General features: G+C 41.1%; 1 protein-coding gene across 2 annotated transcripts; it reads left to right on the top strand.

Moving 5' to 3' along the window:
• Window positions 1–504: 504 nt before the first annotated feature.
• Window positions 505–14,336, top strand: KLHL31 (kelch like family member 31). Of its 2 annotated transcripts, XM_043542373.1 has the most exons (5): window positions 505–652; window positions 5,243–5,418; window positions 6,221–6,282; window positions 8,728–9,931; window positions 13,022–14,336. In XM_043542373.1, exons 4-5 carry the CDS (start codon window positions 8,760–8,762, stop codon window positions 13,752–13,754), a joined length of 1,905 nt encoding a protein of 634 aa, XP_043398308.1. In that variant the 5' UTR covers window positions 505–652; window positions 5,243–5,418; window positions 6,221–6,282; window positions 8,728–8,759; the 3' UTR covers window positions 13,755–14,336. The 2 variants fall into 2 exon arrangements, with proteins under 2 accessions (XP_043398308.1, XP_007055125.2); XM_007055063.3 differs by lacking the exons at window positions 505–652; window positions 5,243–5,418 and having other exon boundaries at window positions 6,119–6,282.
• The last annotated feature ends 31 nt before the right edge of the window (window positions 14,337–14,367 follow it).

Below are 14,367 nucleotides of genomic sequence, written 5' to 3'. Positions count from 1 at the left end.
AGCCCGCCCGTCAGCGCCGCCGCTTTCCACCCGCTCTCCCTGGGGGCGCCCCTTCCTCCCCGTCCAGCCTGTCCCCCTCTCTCGGCACGCCTCTCCTCCCTTCTCCCCCACCCGCTTCCTCCACCCAGCGCCCCAATGAACTGTATTGTCAAGCCCCTCTGGTTGTTGGCGGTGCTGTCGCAGCCCGGTGGGTCCCAGAATCAGAGAAGGGCAGGTGGGGGAGGGCTGGGCATAGCTTTGCAATTGGACCAACTTCTGTGGGAGGAGAAAGCCGGAGATGAAAGTGGGCCAGTCCGGGGTACCGGTAAGAAAGTGGCCGCCAGTACAGGCCGGCACACAGCCGACGTTAAAGCGCTCTCGCGGCACCGCTTTAAGCGCCACACCAGCAGGGCCACTGACACGGGGGCAAAGGGGGCAGCTGCCCCAGGTCCAGGCGATTTAAAAGGGCCCGGGGCTCCAGCAGCGGCCAGAGCCCCAGGCCCTTGAAATCACTGCCAGAGCCCTGGGCAGCACAGGCCAGGCAGCGCTGAAGGGCTGTCTGGGGAATTCTGGCCCCAGCTCCGCCCCTTTCACCCAAGGCCCCGCCCCTTCAGGGGGCCCAGAGCCACCCCTCCAACCTTGCCCAGGACCCTGGTCGCCCTGCACTGGGCCAGTAAGTCCTTTAAGTTACTTTCACCTTTGGAGAGAGCAAAGCTTTGGAGCCTGTACAGAGCTCAGCTGCACAGCCTGCCTCTCTCACCCAACTTGGGCCAATCAAAGCTATGTCTCTCCCACAACCTAATGAAACATTTTCAGGAAAACTCGGCTCTGTTGTTGATGATTTTATTTTGTCCTCACATTTTCACCCAGCTCCAGTTTGTCTTTTCTCCAGCTTGGAGGAGCAGAGCCCACATGGACACCCCCGACCCCTTGTTAATTTTGGACTCCCTCGTTACGCTCTCTGGGTTAAGTCTGCGACTCTCTAAACAGCCCATATTCCTCCCATCTCTTCTCTTATGCTCCCCAGTGACTGGATGAGGGGTTCTTCTAGTACTGTTTCTATTTGAGGAGCAGACATGAAAAAGGCAAAGCCTTTGCTTGCCTTTTTCTTCTCATCCACCACCACTACCACCATCGTCACTATGGCAGGGCTTAATTTGTGTGAGGGCGTGCCAGAACTGAACCCTGGCACCACAAGGCTTGGCTTGGCAGTTCATAGCCAAGTTCAGTTCTGGGCTTGCTTGGCAGTTCAGTTCTGAGCTTGCTGCATCAGTTAAGAATGTAAAAAAATTGCTTGAGCCCTATCATGTAATTGCTTGAGCTCCAGCACCCCTTTTATTAAAATTAAGCACTCGTCAGGCCCCTCTCCCTGGCAGGGTTTATACCCAGGCAGTGGTGGAGGATGCCCTGGCTGCTCTTGCTACCACCACCACCAAAGCAGACCCTGCCTCTTCCACCAGCCATTAAAACCCCTAGGAAGCTTTGAAGATGCCATGATTTCAGAGACATTGATTTGTAGGTGCCATCAGTGCTTAATTTGTAATGAAAGAGGTGCTGGAGCTCAAGCAATTAAATGCTAGGGCTCACACAATTTTTTTACGTTCATCACTGATGCAGCAAGCCCAGAGGTGCTGGGGCTATGAACTGCCAAACCTTGCTGTGACAGGGCTCAGCCCTGGAAAGCCCTGGCACAAATTAAGCTCTGGATGCAGTTAATTTATGTAGTCCTACCATCTTCAGCATGGTGGAAGGGTGACCTAGTGGATTGGGCACTGGACTCAAGAGAGCAGGGTTCAGTTTTGGACTCAGCCACATACTTTCTGTGTGACCTTGCTTAACGTGCACATCAGTTCCCCTTTAGTGAAATGGAGATAAGGTTTCCCTACTTCACAGGAGTAGTGAGGACAAAAATCCATTAGGATCTATGGTGATGAGGGCTATATAAGTACCTAGAGAGAGCGAATTTGGTGGTCAATTATTTTTATAATATTCTCATCATCATGAAGTTTGTTGTCGTGTCTCCCTATGATAGCATTCCAGGTTTTCACTAAACAGCAAAACTCCTCCAGTAGAGGGTGCTAGAAAGGACAAGTCTAGATATGTCCAAAAATAATATTATTATTCTGTAGCAAACACAGGTGCTTCCTAAATAATATGAAAGGGCATGATCCCTACTTGGAAGACCTTACGCTCTTCAAACATGACATGAGAGGTGAAGGAGAATGAAGGTGACACACAGTAGGGTAGGGGATGGGGAGTAAGATGAGACTTGCAGCAATACAGTAGTACAGCAACTCATTTTAGGCATATGTCCTTATTGGTGGCTCTGTTAAGCATTTTTTATTATCTTATTTCTTTTTTTAATTTTTATATAATGGGCCAGATCCAGTCCAACATTAAGATTGCTTAGCTGGCCACTGGAGAATCCTCCCTGCCTATTAGAATCCTCAGGCGGCATGGCATAAAGTTGTTGTAGTGAGTTCCACTGTCTGGCATGGCATGGATGATGGGGGCCCGAGGAAGCGATGTGGCTGGAAGTCCCTTATGCCCCTGTGACACTGCACCCCATATTCTTCATAGAAATATTGTTATGATGTGAATATGGCATAACTAAGATATGTTTTATGCAAGATGGATCATGTGAGGTATCATTGGAAAGGTTATGATCTACTGAATATGATTATCCAATTTGTGTGTATATATCATTTCTGTATCTGAGGTTAGGAATATTGACAATGTAACAATTACAACTGTGTGTGTATTTGGGGGAACACCCACCAGACAGTAGGCAATCATCCTCAGTGGGCCATTAGGAAAAACAATAAGACTTGGAAGATACTAATCTCCCACCTTCCTGAGAAGCTCACTGACTTTCTGCTTTGACACTACAGGGTCAGGTGATCGGGTCACCTGGTATTAGACGCCCATCTGGGGCTTTCAGTGTTTTTCCGTTAAGAGGGGGTGAGGGGTCAGACTGGGAAACAAAAGATTCCCACTTAATGTAAATTCTATTTAAGGCTGGGAAGTAAGGCAATCAGGACTCTTCTCCATTGCCTCCCAGTCCAAGAAGGAAGATAGCTAAAAACACCTAAAGGGAAAGGGAAAGGCAAGGACTGAGTCCAGGGTGAGATGGGGTCCAGTCTGTAAAGAGAAATAACTGGAACTGTAAGCTACAGAAGCTCTGCAACTTGCCTAAAACAACATTTAGGGTGAGAAATTATACTTTGTAACTTGTTTCTTAAGTGTATTAAGCTTAGTTTGTGTGTTTTGTTTTATTTTCTCAGTAATCTGCTTTGTTCTGTTTGCTATCCCTTATAATCACTTAAAATTTACCTTTTGTAGTTAATAAACTTATTTCTTCTTTATTTCAAAACCCAGGTTTTGCAATTCATATCTGCGGGGAGCAAAAAGCTGTGCATAGCTCTCCACATTGAGGGAGAGGGTGAATTTTTATGAGCTTGCGCTGTGCAGATCTTTCTATACAGCGCAAGACAATATTTTTTTTGGTTTATACCCCAAAGGGTGCGTGCACATGAGTGCTGGTCCTTCTTCTAGCTAAGTCCTCCCACACAGAGCTGATTCCAGTCTGTGTCTGCATCTGGGTATGGCCTTACCTGTGTGTGCTGGAGAAGGCTTGAGAGCCTAGCACAGCAAGAATAGGGTGAGGAAACCCCGGCTAGTGGAAAGGGCAGGCTCAGAGAGACCCCAGCACATCAGGTGGCACCCTGGATGGGGGGGGTCCAACCCATCACAGGACCCCCCCCCCCGCCATCTGCAGAAGGCCACAGCCACTGTTTACCAGGCTGCAGCCTGGTGGATGGACAATTAAGGAGCAGTTGGTCACAAAAGGCACCTTTGCACCCTTCCACCCATCCCACTTCTTCAAGTACTACTCAGCCACAGCTGAGGATCTGGTCCACTCAACAGATTTTACTCACTTATTGTGGGTATCACGGAATAAGAGAATTTTCAGAAAACAGTAGTGACTTGACATATTGGTGGAAACGCATGCCCCTATATGAATCTATGTGTGATGAAGAGTAAATGCTTTACTTTATTTTACCTATTTTTCTTAAATAAGCAGTGCATTGTTTAACAAGCAGATGTAATTAGGGTTTGTCTTTTGAATTGTGTCGGAGGGGGAAAGCTGCACCTTGTGCCAAAATGTCCTGGAAAGGCTCTGTCCTTAGGGTGGGAAGAGTAAAACCGTGAAGTCCACCAATATATCAGTGCCAAGGTCACATAAATAGATGAGGAGTTTCTCTCATAAGAGGTGCTACAGATGATGGACTGGAACCAATGCTAGCGTTGGAAGCCCAGTGCACTTACTGATACTAGGGTACAACAACCTGCTGTTATAAGTTGTTTGGCATTTTTGTTACCTGATAACACAGCTACAGGACAGAAGGTCAAATCCTGACTCCATTCTGCCTGTGGTACTTATATCCCCCCCAGCTCTGTAGTATCTGAACATCTCCCAGTCTTTAATGTATTTAGCTTCACAACACCCCTGTGAGGTGGAAATGGGGAACTGAGGCACAGAGAGATTCAATGACTTGCCCATGGTCACATAGGAAGCCTTTGGTAGAGCAATGAATTGAACCCAGGCTTCCTGAGTCCTAGGCTAGCACCCTAACCATTAGACAGCTTTCCTCCTGATGGGAGTTTTGCTTCTGAGTTGAATGGGGCCAAGCTTTCCCCTAAATCTATGAAGCTGAATGACTCACTCGCAAAAAATGCTTGAGTTCATTGTATGCAGTGGATTTTAAAAAGTTAATTTAATTATAATGAAAATTGCTATACTTATATAACATCTTTCATGTTTTAAAGAAATATTAATAAGGGGGTTAAAAATTAATGTATCAATTCTATTTAACAAAGGGATTTTTAGGTAGGTAGAATGGAATTACCATTACATTTGAATTGTCTTTCCTATTGAGCTTAATGCTCCTATTCTTGAAAATGTACCATGGAATATTTTTCTGATGACGACTTGTCAGAGCCTTGGTTTTGCATACTGCACATCTTATCCAAAAGACGGCAGCTCTAGCAACACAGCACACCCTAGCACTATGATGGGGATTTGGTTCAGTATGAACTCAGGGGAAAGAGCACCATGTACTGAATGGCCAAAACCACATCCTGATGTACTAGTATTTTGCTTGGATGGCTCTCATTGTGGAGGGGTTGTGACTGTAGTAGGGCTATCGCTGATGAAAGTTGATAGACCTCAGGAGGCTGAAGTTATCTTTTTTATCTACAGTATAGAAATAAGACCAATAGAGGCATTGCAAGCTACCTTGTCAACTGTATCAACCCTACTCTGGAGATACTTCTTGCAGAAGTGAAAGGATTCTGTGTCCATTCAGTATCTGAAAAATGTCAGCTGGTGCCAATCATGATGGAGATTTGTTTGTTTCTGAGATGTGGACAGCTGTCCAGTAGGAACTGAACTCAGTTTACACAAGTCACTTATGGTCATTGTTCTTGGTCACTACTGGCTTGAAGGACATATTTCACCATCAGGCTTGCAAAGAAATCCTCTTGTTCTGAGTAAAACTCAGTGGCAGAATCATGATCTGTGTTTGAACCATTAACCTATGAAGGGTTCAGTATCCCATTACTAGTCCCCCTGGGACACTCAGTACCCCTTGTCTTGTGGGGAGAAGGTTATTTGCATTTCTTTGGAACAGGAGTGCAGTTATGTTATTGTGGGAGTCCACAGCACTATTGTGATGATGATCCTCTATCTGAATAAGATATGTGGCCTGTATTTACTTAAACTCATAGTGACAGAAAGAAACCTACACTGTAGATGGTGGAGAGAAGAGGTCTGAATCAGGTTGTATTTTGTCCATCTGGGACAAATAATACAGCTATCATAAACAATTTCTCCCCGAGAGGTTGGCATGAGGCTGGATGGGAGGAGAATGCCCTTTCCAGGAGCTTGCCCTATATTTCCCTTGCATATCTGTGTTTATATCTAAGAGACAAGTTTGTTCCCTTCATTTTTAAAAGTTAGGCAAGCAACGGAAACCTAACCTCCCTGGGTGGCAGAGAGAGAGAGAGAGAGAGACGAGGAGGAGGGATCACTTTAAAGGGCCCCAGAGCGCAGACACCAGCCTCTTTTATTCACTGTGACAGCAAAGGGTCACGCTAGAAACTGCAATTGCTGGGACTTGTCAGGTGGCCTCTGATCTCTCTCTCTCTCTTTATCATTCTCTCTCTTCTCATTCTTCCTAGGAACGGACATTCCTACTGACACCTAGTTGGACAGCTGTAGACAGTGCATTGCTGAGGAAGGTAAGGTTGCTCCTGCTGTTGCTGTTGTTGGTCATATTCATCATGTTTCCAGGATAGTTTTTTTTCCCCCCTGTATCTAGCACATTTTTGGACCTGGAATGTCCTTTGTCATGAATTATTCCTCAGCTGAAATCAACATAGCCTCTTCTATCTATGGAAAGGAAAAAGTCTGTGGAAAACCAAATCACCCGAGGCTTGCAAAACTTAAAAATAAAATTAGGATATTTTCGTGGTGTGGTGGTTGATATGTTTCTTTGCTTTTGCATTTCCTTTTGCTTTTCCTTCAAATGCTTTTGCATTTAACTCATTGGCTGCTTATCAAATGAACTAGATCATTAAATTTCTGTTGATAGAAAAGTACATGGTAAGGAAAACTTTGGAGAAATATTTTTTATAGAAAACAACATTTAAAATTATTGGATCTAAAAATAATTCTTGTTTTCATGAACAAATGGTGCATGTGTTAAAGTTTTTAAAGTTTAAGTATCTCTGAAAATATTTAAAGCCACAGTTATGCTTGCCAAGGTAATATTATCTAGCCATCAATAAAGTTTGTGAATAGAATATGTAAACACATCCAAAGTTTGGTCTCTTTTTCAGTCTGTAACAATGAAATATACACTGCACTTTCTGTTTAAATAGGTTGTAAACTGTCATTTGAAACAATCAAGTGTGTCCAAAGTGGCAAATACACCTTAAATTGAACCTGTCTTAAAATGGCAAGCTGCTGTGTGAGTGTTACTATTCCTAGAACTGACTCTGATAGGTTTCAACAGATGCAGCTCTTGGAATGCAGCCGGGGTGGGCAGGGAGAAGGGGAGCAGCTGACCCACCTCTTTGGCAAGGAGACATTTTGGAATCTCAGCTCATTCTGGCATGCAGTGACACTGAGACACTGACGTTTTCGGCACACATGGGCCTCTCTCGCACTGCACATAATCATCACCAAGCAGGAAAAAAAAAAAAGCCTGGTTCTTACAGCGGAACTAACCATTCCTTTCTATAATTAAAATGCTGACTTATTATAAGCTGCATGCTTTGGGGAAGTTGAATATGATGAGATTTTACAAGGAAATATTGCTGGAGAGGCTTAATTATTAAAAAAATCTAGTAAATGATGCCACTGCTTATTTTATCGTTACATAGCATTCCTCCATGTTCTATCCTTGTCTAGGAGGTTAGGATTAGAATATGAGGAAATTGTGTCAGAATGCAAGAAAATAGTGTATCTTAGGTATAATGCTGTATTTGATTAGTATCAGTGACTCATTTCATTGATGTATTATTCAAGACCAGGACCTTTCTTTAATGTGTATTTGCTTATATTTTGTAAATGAAATAACTCCTCTGAAGAACACACAGGGCCTTCCCACTGAATACAACAGAAGTTTGGCCACTGATTTCAGTGGGAGCAAGAATTTGCCCATAGTTTATATGCATAATTTAACAATTAATCTAACGTTATTATACAAAAGTGAGGATTCTCTTCACACACAGAAATGGCTTCTTAAAGCTAATACCTGTTGCTAAGTCTGTATCAATTTGTACACATTTTTTTACAAAACAAAGTTAGCCTTTTTTTTTTAGAAATACCCTCATTAATTGATGCTGAAACTTTCGAAACCATAATTTCGACTCATGGACAGTATGATATAAATATGGGAAAGCTTGTGAAGTAAATTATATGTAGAAGGGCATTTGTGAATGGCATGGAAATAGTATTCCATAAGCCTAATAAATTTAAAGTCGCAATCCTGAAAGCGCTCAGGCTCAGATCCTCAGTCTAAAAATACAGAAAACCATGACAAAAATACACTTTCCCCCAATATGTTTCATACTCTTTATTTGTGGAAAACTTTCCATATTTTTAATTTCCGTGTGTCAGATTCTGAACTCATTTACACCACTGTAAATTGGGAATAGCACTTCTGAAAGCAAGAACAGAATCAGATCCTATACCTTTATTGTTTTTTTTTTGTCTAAAAAAATTATAGGTCTGGGTCCTGACTTTAAAATATTATTCTATTTTTAAAAGTTTATACTTAGCCAAACTCATTTTACTTCTGAGAAATAGAAACTATTCTAAATTTGGATTTAGGGAACTCCTGCAATTCCACTGAATTTGCATCCTAAACTCATTCTTGGAAAAACTTGATTTTTGTGATCTTGTTACAAACAAGAGTTAATTTTAAATGCATTCTTTCTATATAACTATAATTCCAGAAGAATCATATTCAGTATTTATTATTAGCAACCACACTCCAATGCAGGCCAATAAAACACACAATTTTAAGTCTTCAGGCAGTAGTAAGATATGTTACTTTGTGTTCTGTTCTTTCAGTGGTTCCATTTATTGATAAAGTTTAAACTCTGTTGGGTCATCAGTCAGATGTTAAATACTTATAACTGAAATGTAACTCTAAACTTTATCATTGTATTTTTCAGCAAGCTCTTGGCTGTGATATTCCATTGCAGTCATGGCGCCTAAAAAGAAGAATGTAAAAAAAAACAAAGGCGATATCAATGAGATGACTATAATTGTGGAGGATGGCCCCCTAAGTAAACTAAATGGTTTGAATGGGTTCTTAGATGGAGGAAATGGTTTCAGCTGCATCTCAGCTGAGGTTTCTGATTCTTCTTATAGCCCAAATCTCTTGGAAGGGCTAAGCAGAATGAGGCAGGAAAATTTTCTTTGTGACTTGATTATTGGTACCAAAACCAAATCCTTCAATGTTCACAAGGTGGTGATGGCTTCATGCAGTGACTACTTTCATAACATTTTAAAGAAAGATCCATCTACTCAAAGAGTAGATCTCAATGACGTATCCCCATTGGGCCTAGCCACTGTTATCACCTATGCTTACAATGGAAAGCTAACTCTTTCACTCTACACAATAGGTAGTATAATTTCCACAGCAGTCTATCTTCAGATTCACACCCTTGTAAAGATGTGCTCTGATTTTTTGATGCAAGAAATCAATGTTGAGAACTGTATGTATATTGCCAATATTGCAGAGACATATGGACTGAAAAACACCAAGGAAGCAGCCCAGAAATTTATTAGAGACAACTTCATTGAGTTTTCAGAAACAGATCAGTTCTTAAAACTTACTTTTGATCAGATCAATGAACTCCTTGCAGATGACGACTTGCAGTTGCCTTCTGAAATTGCTGCATTCCAGATAGCAATAAAATGGCTGGAATTTGACCAAAAAAGAGCAAAGTATGCTGCAGATCTCTTGGGCAACATTCGTTTTGGTACCATCTCTGCTCAAGACTTGGTCAATTATGTTCAAACTGTACCAAGAATGATGCAAGACACAGACTGCCACCGACTTCTAGTGGATGCCATGAACTACCACTTGCTTCCATATAATCAGAATACACTGCAGTCTAGAAGAACAAGGATTCGTGGAGGTTTCAGAGTCCTAGTTACTGTTGGGGGACGCCCAGCATTAACAGAAAAGTCCCTTAGCAGAGACATCTTATACAGAGATCCTGATAATGGATGGAAGAAGCTAACTGAAATGCCTGCTAAAAGTTTTAATCAGTGTGTGACTGTGATGGATGGATTTCTCTATGTGGCTGGTGGTGAAGACCAGAATGATGCCAGGAACCAGGCCAAGCATGCTGTCAGCAATTTCTGCAGGTAAATTGTTATTTATAAGGGAAGGACAGGCAGATTCCACATTGTGCAGGAGCAAATCCAAGTTTGAGTGCAAAACTTAGCAAAACCAGATAACATCTTTTTTCTTCCCTGCTAATAATCTCATTAGATATTTAAAATTTTAGCTATTACAAATGTACGACTAAAGTCATGCAAAATATCCATCCATAATCACAAATGTATAAAGAACAACACCTCCAAATCAGAAAATCTACCTCAAGCCAAAATTAAATGAATAATGGCTATTTAAATATTAAAACGCAGGAAAATTATAAGTAGCATTAATGTTGTGACAGACCAAACAAGGCAAGAATTCTTCAAGTTCAAGAGCTGTTGATGCCTTGTGGAAAATTTTGAAGAACATTTTTTAGAAATGATTGTGATTCTTTTTTTATTTTCAACATTTTTTCTATATTTCATTTATTTTGGTCTTTATTTCTCACGCCATAGGTTTAGAAGCAATATCTTTGTTTCTTAAATGCTATGTTGTTCCCATCTGGGTCAAATACACAAAATGCTGCATAGTTTCCAAAGACTGCAGTTCCAGTGCACTGTCCCCCTAGAACTACATGAGTGGCGGTAATGTAGAACACAAAGAGATCTCAACCTAGAGGCCTCGGGTCAAATTATTTTAAAGGGGAACGTTCTACTGATTTTTAAAAGTGTTCTGCCTAAAAATTAATGGCACATTATGGCCCCAGAAATGGTCCAGAAGTGGGAAAACTCATGGATCTCAGTATATATCTAATAATAATAATATATAAGCATAAATTGTATGCCTCTCTTTGAGCAGCTTCCCAGCACACACAGCTGTTACTCTGCTGCTGTTGAGGACAGCCCCCAGCAGGAATGCCCAAATAACCCCTCCTAGAAGGGTGGTCAGAGAGCGTACAGGGAGAACTAATGCAGCACTAACTTCCTCTGTTGTTTGGTTGGTCGGTTTAGTCATTTATGCCAATTTCCTAGAGAAAAACATTGCATAGAGGAGATAGTCCCCCAGCTACCTCCCCCCACACGCTTATTTCAGGCCCTGCCTGACCTTTACGCTGCAGAACTCAGCCCACAGATTATTTTATATGGACTGCATGGTGGAAATTAAACAGCGAGCTGGAATAATACCACAGTCACAGGAGTCAGTGTGACCCAGCATGAATTCTATTCCTAGCTCTGCCATTGACCTTGAGCAAGTCACTTCACTTCTCTGCATTTGTATAATTGCTTTCAGAGATATGGATGTAAAATGTCAGACAAGAGCTAACTCTTTTTATATATCCCTTCCAAGAGGTTGTCCCCAGCTCCTTTTTTATGTGAGCTCTACCCATCTGCTGGTCTCTGTACTCTCTGAAGACAGGAACATGTGGGCCTAGCAGTTTATCTGCTTCCCCTCTTATCCTTCCAAAGAAGTCATAGTCTTCTATTTGTGACGTCAGAATTGATTGCTGTGGAGATGCTTAATGTTTTGAACAGCGAATGTCACTTCCAGCAGGCAACTGACCTGTGGAACCAGTTGAGGTGTTAAGAAACAAAGATCCTAGTTTCATGCATATCTTATTTAAAACGAATAGCAATGAAAGGAAAATACATAAAATATCATAGATATTAATATGCAGAATCAATAATAAACGGAATGTTATTCAGAGATTTTTTCATAATGTGAAAGCAGCCCTCAGAAGCTGAAGCTCTTCCTTGTTTTCTCCTGTATTGGAAAATTAAGTACAACATCATGAGTATAAAACAGATTATCAGCTTTAGCTTTGAAATACCTTGCTTTGGCTCATCTGCATCATGAGCCTAGGGTTATATGTACCCCTCATCTCTCTGTGCCTGAGCGTGTGGCATGACCACTGATATCCACAGGATTTGCATTACAAATCAAAGGTAGTTTATGACCTTCAGTGTTATGTGTGTTTTAGTGTATTCATCAGATGTTTGATCATTTTTAAACACTTGTTTGCATCTTTGATATAATGCACTGTAAAAACTCTTTTGTATAATGACCTGATCCTACAAATTCTTACTGATACTAACAGTCCCAATGAAATTAATGAAACTTTCTCTAAGGATTTTTTGCATTAGTAAGTAGTTGCCAAGTTGGCCCTAAATATTTAAAATGCATCTTTTTACTGACACAACAAATATACAGTTTAAAATGCTTGTATAGTGCTTTGAAGATAGAGATACTTACAAAGTGCCATGTAAATTCTCAATTATTACTGCCTAAAGGCCCAATATGTCACACATTGGAGTGTTTGGCAAGATTCCTATTAACTTCAGTGGCAGCAATACGTGGCTTTAAAAGAACATATGACCAGCTACAGTACAGATTGTATGAGAACAAATTTAATAAATACATCATTGTATTTATTATAAAGGAGCCACTATGTCATTTTTAAAGACTGGGCATGTAAAATCTTGAGATGCATATTACAAGACACATTTGAAGTTAAATTATAAAAAATAGAAAATTGTATTTGAAATTTAATACTCTACAGGCACAGTAGTCACTTTCCAAGGTTCTTAGGAGGTTAATTTTTAAAAAAATCAAATTACTGAAGGTAATTAGATCAAATTATATGCTAAATACATGCCAGATTTAATTGACAAAACTATTTTTGAATTACAAAGATACATTTTTCACCTGTTAAAGAGTGAAACCTATTTTTACTGAAATTTAGCAAAACTCCAACTTTCAGGTCAAGTGAATTGTAATAGTCCAGGGGTTCTCAAACTGGGGGCCTCATGGGGTCATGAGGTTATTACATGGGGGGTCACGAGCTGTCAGCCTCCACCCCAAACCCCGCTTTTCCAGCATTTATAATGGTGTTAAATATATAAAAAATTGTTTTTAATTTATAAGGTGGGGGTCACACTCAGAGGCTTGCTATGTGAAAGGGGTCACCAGTACAAAAGTTTGAGAACCACTGTAATAGCCAGACAATACAAATTAAACAGTGATTTAGAAGCCCCCACAATTTTAACTATAGAGTGGCAGATGTGACGTTGTAGGCCTTCCCATAGAAATATTTGAGTATTTTGATTGCATCAGTTATTCTCTTTTCTTAATGCTTGCAGATATGATCCTCGTTTCAACACATGGATTCACCTGGCCAACATGAATCAGAAGCGCACCCATTTTAGCCTGAATGTATTCAATGGCCTCCTTTTTGCAGTGGGTGGTCGCAACTCTGAAGGGTGTCTATCCTCAGTTGAATGCTATGTGCCTGCAGTTAACCAGTGGCAAATGAAGGCTCCACTGGAGGTAGCAAGGTGCTGCCATGCCAGTGCAGTCATAGACGGTAGAATCCTGGTCACAGGAGGTTACATAAACAATGCTTACTCCCGCTCTGTGTGCATGTATGACCCCAGCAATGATAGCTGGCAGGATAAGTCCACCCTTAGCACTCCAAGAGGATGGCACTGTGCTGTTTCCCTTGGGGAGAGGGTCTATATCATGGGTGGGTCCCAACTGGGAGGTCGGGGTGAAAGGATTGATGTCCTCCCTGTTGAGTGCTACAATCCTTATGCTGGCCAGTGGAACTATGCTGCTCCCCTGCCAACTGGAGTGAGCACTGCAGGGGCTTCCACTCTTAATGGGAAAATTTACTTGGTGGGTGGCTGGAATGAAATAGAAAAGAAATATAAGAAGTGCATTCAGTGCTATAATCCAGATCTTAATGAATGGACTGAGGAAGACGAGTTGCCTGAAGCCACAGTAGGAGTATCTTGTTGTACCATTGCCATGCCCAATAACAAAACAAGGGAATCCAGGGCTAGCTCAGTATCTTCGGTGCCAGTTAGTATTTAAACATTATAATTAGGTGTCAGCAAGAATAAATAAAAAACTTCTATTTACACAGCTGTGTAGTTAACCCTTTAAGTAGCCTTCTCTGCTTATGTGGGGCGGGAAATTGCCATTGTAAAAATTTTAATTTTACAGAACTGGCCAATTTTCATGATCTTTAAAATACATGGTGTCAAACAACATCTTTAAGATACAGGGAGTTTACTTAGTGGGGATATAATGTTGTGCCACAGTTAGAACAGGGACTCAGTCCCATCCCTAACTTTGCCACTGACTTGCTGTGTTACTTTTGGCAAATCACTTAACTTCTCTCTTCAGTTTCCTCATCTGTAAAATGGGGATAATAATCAATTAATGTTCTTAAAGTGCTTTGAGACTTTGGGATAAGAGGCACTAGGGAACAGCCAAGGATTATTATTAATAAATCTCCACATATTAGTAATATGCTATGGCATCATAAAGTTGGTCAGTTTTGTTCTCTTTAGAGATTTTATATATGGTGAAAGATATTTAATGACAATTTATTGCACATATAAAGTATGAAATATATATTTTTCCCCTCTGGGTAGTGATGTCCACAAACAAGTCCTCAAAATTCTCTCCCTCTATTAGAAAA

The sequence above is a fragment of the Chelonia mydas genome, chromosome 3 (assembly GCF_015237465.2).
Source record: "Chelonia mydas isolate rCheMyd1 chromosome 3, rCheMyd1.pri.v2, whole genome shotgun sequence".
NCBI classification, from domain to species: domain Eukaryota; kingdom Metazoa; phylum Chordata; order Testudines; family Cheloniidae; genus Chelonia; species Chelonia mydas.
The sequence above is the reverse complement of the archived record's forward strand: the minus strand, read 5'-3'. Positions and strand labels throughout refer to the sequence as shown.